General features: G+C 38.2%; 1 protein-coding gene across 1 annotated transcript; it reads right to left on the bottom strand.

The window, feature by feature from the left end:
- Positions 1 to 225: 225 nt before the first annotated feature.
- Positions 226 to 1,170, bottom strand: LOC130829126 (olfactory receptor 52B4-like). Its single transcript, XM_057695344.1, has one exon. It carries the CDS (start codon positions 1,168 to 1,170, stop codon positions 226 to 228), a length of 945 nt encoding a protein of 314 aa, XP_057551327.1.
- Between the last annotated feature and the right edge of the window lie 7,271 nt (positions 1,171 to 8,441).

The following is an 8,441-nucleotide window of genomic DNA, read 5'->3' as shown; positions in this document are numbered from 1 at the left end:
AGGGAAGAATATATAAAGCAATGTCCCAAGATGGATAAGAGGAATGAGAACTATTTCACCACATCAAGGCATGCAACAAACCAGGAAAGAATAGTCTAGCAATTATCCATAATTCATCTCTTTCCAAATACCTATTGGAATGAATTAAAAAGGTGAACTGGTTTATTTCTCAGACTCTGAGTGAGAAATTTTGAGAAAACAGTAATTTTGCTTCCATTCCCAAAGTCATATTACTTTTGGAAACAAGACATGAGTCACCTGGTCCCGGATCTGTTTGGTTTTGATCCCATAAATGATGGGATTCAGCATAGGAGGAGCCAGAATGCAGACATTGGCCAATAAGACATGGATATAGGGTAAGATATGGTGTCCAAACCGCTGGGTGAGGACTGAGAAGATCCCAGGTCCATAAAAGAGGATGATGACACAGACATGGGAGCCACATGTATTGAAAGCTTTGTGGCGAGCATCTTGAGAAGGGATACGGAAGACAGCATGAAGAATAAGCATATATGAAACAAAAATTAGCACAACATCTAAGGTCACTGTTGACATTAGGACAAAAAACCCATACCAGATGTTTACTTGTATGTCATCACAGGAAAATTTGGCCAAGCCAATGTGCTCACAACCAGTGTGTGGAAGAATGTAATTTCTGCAAAAAGTCAGCCTTTTCAGGAGAAATATTATGGGGAAAATTGTGCCAAAGCTTCTCAAAAAGATAGTCACACCGATTTTCCCAATCAGTGTATGTGTAAGAATAGTGGTGTATCTCAACGGGTAACATATGGCAATGTAGCGGTCAAAGGCCATCACCAGCAAAATCCCTGACTCAGAGATGAAGGTGGAGTGGATGAAGAAGAGCTGAGTGATGCAGCGATCCAGGGAGATGTCCCCAGCACGGAACCAGAAGATGGCCAAGGCCTGCGGTACTGTGCACGTGGAGAGGACAAGGTCTGCTCCGGCCAGCATGCAGAGGAAGAGGTACATGGGTTCACGGAGGCTGCGCTTTGTGAGGATGATGAAGATGAGTAGGCTGTTCCCAAGCAGGGCGATGATGTAGGAAATGAAGAAGGGGATGGAGATCCATATGTGCTGGTCCTCAAGGCCAGGGATGCCCAGCAGGCGGAAGACTGTGTGGCTCACACCAGTGTGGTTTAAGGCAGTCATACCTGAAGCAGATGACCTGGGACCTCACTCCTGTTTACAGACACAGTCAAAATTTTATACTGTGCTCAGAGCTTATGGCGCCTACCTGATTCTTTTCCATAGTGGGTGAGCCAGGAGCAATATAGGATGAAAAAATTAATATTATCTGCTTTTTTTTTAAATGAGGCGACAACCTTACAGAGAAATGGATATTTACATAGCTAACTAAAATAATACGTTAACGGAAGATATCAGGGGTACCAAAAAAAAAAAAAAAATACCGTGGGAACCCAATGGAATGGGCGATTGAGTCTATTTAGCTATGGGATGTCATTGGATGGAGGTCAATTAGATGGAGGATAGGATAAAGTCATTTAGGAGTTTAAGGATAGGCTGTTGTCATACAAATATTTAATGCATTTAAAACAGTTTGCATCCCTGTATGGTTGTGTGATTGCATCTATTATGCAATGGTAAAAAGATAGAAACAAACGTATTTTGGCTCTGATTACAAGTAAGGAGCTTGGATACTATTCTGTAAGGAGTTAATCATTATGAGTTTTTAAATTGGAGAACATTAGATATCTCTCTGCTTACTTAACATCAGGCAAAGATCTTAATGTTCTCAAATGTCTACTTTAGGCCACATAAACCTCTAGTCTAGATGGGGTACTCTTCTTCCCCACACTAAAAGTTTACACCATATCAATAAATAACTTACCTGCTTCAAATGCAGTCTTCATAGCCTAGGATGTGAGGGATCAAGGAGGACTCTGAGAGTTGGGCATGAGGGAGCAGAGACTTTTATGCATTTGCCTGAAGACTCCAAGGGAAGCTATTACCCCATGGAATCCAGATATAGAGCTGTATTTCCAACAACACCCCCTGCATTGCATACCCATGGGTCAAATTATTATGGCACTCCATATTTGTCAATGCCAGTCCCTTTTCCACAATTCCACCCTTGGATTGGGTGTGCATGTATATTATTTCCTATAAATAAAATATCTATGTCATTACACTAAATATTCCTGTTTCTATTCTAATGAGAATTAGTAAATACTAATCATATCTTAAATCAGCACAAATTAACTATCAAATATTTAGATTATTTTAAGAACACTTAAAAGGTTTTCTTTGTAGTTTTTTCAAATTTAAAATGAAATTCATACCTTATTTTCACATTATTTTATGTTCTAGAAACTCAAATAATGAATTTTCATTGCTAAAAGTGAGAGAATTTAATGTCAAAACTTTTAATGTATTTTACTTACATGAGTCAGGATATAAAGAAGAAATAATCTTCATGCTTTCTCTTTTGGCTGCCTACAAATCTCCAATTAATGCTCAGTTACCACATTTCCCTATATCTTTTTGCTGATAACATATCTCCACCCTTTAAAATATTCTCTGTCGAAATGCAAGTCAAAGCCACAATGAGGTATCACCTCACACCAATCAGAATGGCCATCATCACAAAGTCTGGAAACCACAAATGTTGGAGAGGGTGTGGAGAAAAGGGAACTCTCCTGCACTGTTGGTGGGACTGTAAGTTGGTACAGCCACTATGGAAAACAATTTGGAGGTTCCTTAAAAAACTACAAATAGAACTACCATATGATCCAGTCATCCCACTCCTGGGCATATACCCAAAGAAAACCATAATCCCAAAAGAAACTTGTACCATAATGTTTATTGCAGCACTATTTACAATACCCAGGACATGGAAGCAACCTAAATGCCCATCAACAAATGAATGGATACAGAAGATGTGGCATATATATACAATGGAATATTACTCAGCTGTAAAAAGGGATGAGATGGAGCTATATGTAATGAGGTGGATAGAACTACAATCTGTCATACATAGTGAAGTAAGTCAGAAAGAGAAGGACAAATATTGTATGGTAACTCACATATACAGAATCTAAAAATGGTACTGATGAACTCAGTGACAAGAACAAGGATGCAGATACAGAGAATGGACTGGAGAACTCGAGGTATGGGAGGGGGCGGGGGGTGAAGGGGAAACTGAGACGAAGCGAGAGAGTAGCACAGACATATATATACTACCAACTGTAAAAGAGTCAGTGGGAAGTTGTTGTATAACAAAGGGAGTCCAACTCGAGGATGGAAGATGCCTTAGAGGACTGGGGCAGGGAGGGTGGGGGGGACTCGAGGGGGGGGAGTCAAGGAAGGGAGGGAATATGGGGATATGTGTATAAAAACAGATGATTGAACCTGGTGTACCCCCCCAAAAAAAAAAAAATTCTCTGTCTTCTGTTCACTCGGTTAGCCCCTGGAAGTGGTTATGTGTATACTTGTAAAGAAGGGAGACTGTTGTGTACGTGCATGCCTATGATGATAAATTCATAGGTTTCTGTTCAAAACGGTGGCATGTGCTTACTCGGGAAGACTCCATGCCTACTTAACTTACAGAAATATTTGATTAAGTATTAGTTTTTCATTAAATGTTTATTTAGAGATTATTAAAACACATAATTATTAAAACACATAAAGCTACATGAATATAACCATAAATTTCAATAAAACTTTCATGTAGATTCACCCATTATTAATATTTGGCCACATTTCCCCCCCTCCCCACCCCCTGCCCTGTCTCTCTCTCATTCTCAGTCTAATTTTTTGCTGTACCATTCAAGTAAAATATACAAAGTCATGAGGCTTGATCTCTAAATAGTTAGCCTGTTACTTCTTTTTTTTTTTTTATATTCTTGTCTCTCTTTTTTTTTTTTTGATTTTTTTTTAATTTATTTATTTATTTTTTTGGGGGGTACACCAGGTTCAATCATCCGTTTTTATACACATATCCCCATCTTCCCTCCCTTCCTTGACGCCCCCCCCCAAGCCCCCCCCACCCTCCCCGCCCCAGTCCTCAAAGGCATCTTCCATCCTCGAGTTGGACTCCCTTTGTTATACAACAACTTCCCACTGACTATTTTACAGTTGGTAGTATATATATGTCTGTGCTACTCTCTCGCTTCGTCTCAGTTTCCCCTTCACCCCCCGCCCCCTCCCATACCTCGAGTTCTCCAGTCCATTCTCTGTATCTGCATCCTTGTTCTTCTTAAGGATAATCTCTTACATATATAGCAGTGCAATGACCAAATTTGTGATATTTCACATTGATACAATGCTATAATCCAAAATACAGTACATATTAAAAAGTTACCAATTGTCCCCCAATTTTTTTTCATAGTGATTATTATTATTTTTTTAAATTAATTATTTATTTATTGGCTGCTTTGGGTCTTCATTGCTGCATGGGGGCTTTCTCTAGTTGCAGTGAGCGGGGGCTACTGTTCTTTGCAGTGCACGGGCTTCCCATTGTGGTGGCTTCTTTTGTTGTGGAGCACGGGCTCCTGGCACGCAGGCTCAGTAGTTGTGGTGCATGGGCTTAGTTGCTCCGCAGCATGTGGGGTCTTCCCGGACCAGGGCTTGAATCAGTGTCCCCTGCATTGGCAGGCAGATTCTTAACCACTGCGCCACCAGGGAAGTCCATGATTATTATTTTTATCAATTCAGGATCACATATTGTATTGTCGACTTAAGAAAAATGCAGAATGTGAGTGTTGCAAGTTAAGTTTTATTTGGGGCAAAATGAGGACTGCAGCCCGGGAGACAGCATTTTAGATAGCTCTGAGAAACTGCTCCAAAGAGGCAGGGGCAAGGTCAGTATATATGTGCTTTTGGTGAAGGGGGAATACATGCAGTCAATCACTTGTATATATATATATATTTTTTTTACAGAAGGTTTCTGCTAGTCTCATGCAGGTTACTGCTAGCTACAAGGAGCAGACATCACCATGAGGAATTTTAGTGTTTTTCTAGATATGAGGAGATACAAGATTTGGGCTCATAAAATTGGCTCCTTAAAATATCTAACTACCTGAAGACCTGTTCTTCTACCAGTTTTTTTTTTTTAAGGTTTTTAAAGTAACATTTATTTCTTAAAAATTAACGTGCATAATAGGAAACCAAAGAACACAAGAAGCAAAAAACAAAGTCATCCATCATCACAAGCAGTTTACTGTCTGATGTGTCCTTCTAGGTCTTGTTTGTGTATTTACACAACTAAGCATCCATTTGTATGTAATTAAGATCACACAGTTATGCATCATGCTTTTTCACACATCATGAATATTTACCATTTCAAAGTCCCATGGCAATGAGTATTTTCATAACCAGGAGTACACTACACCAACTCAATCTGGAAGGAAACAAATGTAATCCTGCCTTTCTTGGCAACAGAAATTTCAGAAAAGACAAAAATAGCAACAGGCCTCTAGATAAAGATATTGCCAGACTTATGATTAAAATACTGCATTCCCTTAAATGTTCAGTTAAAAATGAGACATAAAGCAACATAGTACACAAAGTATAATGCTTTTAAGAGAATTCATTATCTGATCTATACTATTAAAGTATTAGCAAGGAGGTATGTTTCCACTGAATTACTTAACAATGTATTCCTATAGCACAGCCAAGAGATGCACACACATCCATGGTTAACATCAAAATATAAATATGAACACATCCTCATATATCCTTCCCTTTATACTTCCTTCTGCCCCTCTGCTGCCAACCTAATGAACAAGTCCTGATGTACATTTCTCAGAGATGGTTTAACAATTCCATGTCCAAGATGCCTTTTTTTTAAATCAATTACAACAAAGATATTTACAAATTGGCTAATTCCCTAGCTCTACTTTTTATCATACACTGTCACCTCAGGACATCTGAAAAGCCTAGATGTTGCAAAATAATGAAGCTTGTCCATAATAAACATTGGTACTTTACAAAAATGCACATATAGACCTGTGGTTATAACCTAAAACTGTCTTCTAGATATGCAGATATTAGCCACAAGCCCTTCCCTTCACCCTTCCTCTTACCCCTCCTCCAGCATTTCAGCGACTAAATATAAGACTACATCTAGCTCCAAGAGGTGGATTAACATACACACTCCCAGAAGACAGAGCCCTTCCTAAAAACCAACAGGGCATTTATTAAGGGATTATTTTACTACATCTACTTTTAATATACTTCGGGCATTAGGACTTGCTTATTATTTAATACACAGCAATATCAATTAAAACACACAAATAGAACAATGGTTAGACAATCTGAACTTGTCTGAATACTTACGGGCTCGGAACCCTTCTCTCTGCACTTCCTTACCTGTCCCCTCCCCCTCCCCCCCCCCACCCAGTGAACAGTCAGCTTACTCTCAAGTTTAACAATTCCACTCCCCAAATACAACCATTCCTATGAATTAATGGAAAAATATACTTAAAAGGTGTTACTTTAACTCTCTACTCTCAACATATGTTGTGCACTTTTACATATCTAGAAAAGGCTAGATGTTTCAAATAAGGATTTAAGTTTGTCCACTACATACAGTGTAGTAGCACTGAATAAACTGCACACAAAGGCTGTAATTATAATCTCAAAGCATCTCCTAAACAGGAACACTACTCTGGCCTAGAACCCTTCCCCTTCTCATCTCTATCAACCCAGTGGACAAGTGTTAAAAAACACCTGTAATGCTTAAGAGGGGATTTTAACAATTTCACTTCCTCCAGTTGTTTTCAGAAGTCTTTCCTATGAATTTCAACACAAAGTGTACACGATGTATGTATTTGTTATTTTTGTCATACATTGGCAACCTCTTTTATCATCTAGGAAGACTAGATGTTATAAATTTGAACATTTGTCCTTTATGTACACTATATACACAGCTAAGTAAAACAAAATGCAGAGACATATGGGACAATGGTTAATCTTGGTGTAAAGCCCTTTGCACTTTCTTTTTTCTCCCTGAACCAGCACAAATAAAATAATGTGTACTGCTCAGAGAGGTGGTTTGATCACTTTGATCACTCCATTTCTAAGACAGTATTTCATATGAATTTTAACAAAAGGATATATCTACAAAATATGTTATTTCACTATCTCTACTTTTAACATACTTTGTGCACTTCTAAACATCTAGAAATGATTAGATGCTTCAAATAAGGACTTAAGTTTGTCCACCACTATATACACAGTAGTGTTGAATAAACTACACACATGTAACAATGGCTACATCTGAAAGTGTCTTCTACATAAGAACATTCTAGTCTAGAACCCTTCATTTCTCCCAATACCTCCTTTCTGCCATCTATCCAACAGTGGGTGAGTACAGGCACATGTGCCACTTAGATGTGATTTACAATTCCACTTCCAAAGGTCCTTTTCAGAAGACGGGCTTTCAATGAATTTTAACACAAAGTGTACAAAATGTGTTAGTTTACTAACTCTATTTTTGTCACACATTGGCAACCTCTTTAATATCTAGAGACTAGATATTATAAAATTGGGACCCATTTGTCCAGTATATACATAATATATACAGTAAAGTTAAACAAAATGCATGTAACATATAGAGCAATGGCTAAGTTGAAATGTTCTAGTACACGCTAGCAAAACAAATCTTGCAGTCTTCCCTCCCACCTCCCTCAACCCAAGCACAGAGTATACCGTTCAGAGCAGAGGTTTAACAATTCCATTTCCAAAGACAGTATTTCCCATCAGTTTTTAAAAGCTATTTACAAGAAGCACTATTCTACTACTTCTACTTTTAAATGCATTAAGCACTTCTAAACATCTAGAAAGACTAGATATTTCATATAAGAACTTACTTGTCCACTATGTACACAGCACTGTTAAATAAAATTGCACACGTGTAACAATGGTTATAATCTGAGGTATCTTCTAAATATGACCATTTTGGCCTGAACCATTCCCTCCCTCACTTCCCTCTTTCCACCACCAATCCAGTGGACAAGTACAGGCATGTGTAATGCTTAGAGGTGGTTGAACAAATTCATATCCAAAAGTCATTTACAGAAGACAAGCTTTCCTATGAATTTCAACACAAAGTGTACAAAATGTGCTAATTTTACTACTTTGTCATACACTGGCAGCCTCTTTAACATCTAGAGACTAGATGTTGCAAAATTAGGACTCATTTGTCCATTATATACACTATATACACAGCAAAACAAAATTCACATAACATACAAAAAATGGTTGTCTGAAAATGTCCAGGTATGAACACACTAGCATATTACCTTTTGCAATTCTTTCCCTCCCACCTCCTCCAAACCACTGAACAAGTACAGACAATAGTATACTGCTCAACAGAGGTGGCTTAGCATTTAACATTCCAAAAGACAGTACTTCCCATGAATTCTAGCAAAAAGATATTTACAAAGGGATATTTTACT

Source organism: Hippopotamus amphibius, chromosome 9, assembly GCF_030028045.1.
Source record: "Hippopotamus amphibius kiboko isolate mHipAmp2 chromosome 9, mHipAmp2.hap2, whole genome shotgun sequence".
Classification (NCBI taxonomy): Eukaryota; Metazoa; Chordata; class Mammalia; order Artiodactyla; family Hippopotamidae; genus Hippopotamus; species Hippopotamus amphibius.
Note: the sequence above shows the minus strand (reverse complement) of the source record. Positions and strands in the feature narration are given on the sequence as shown.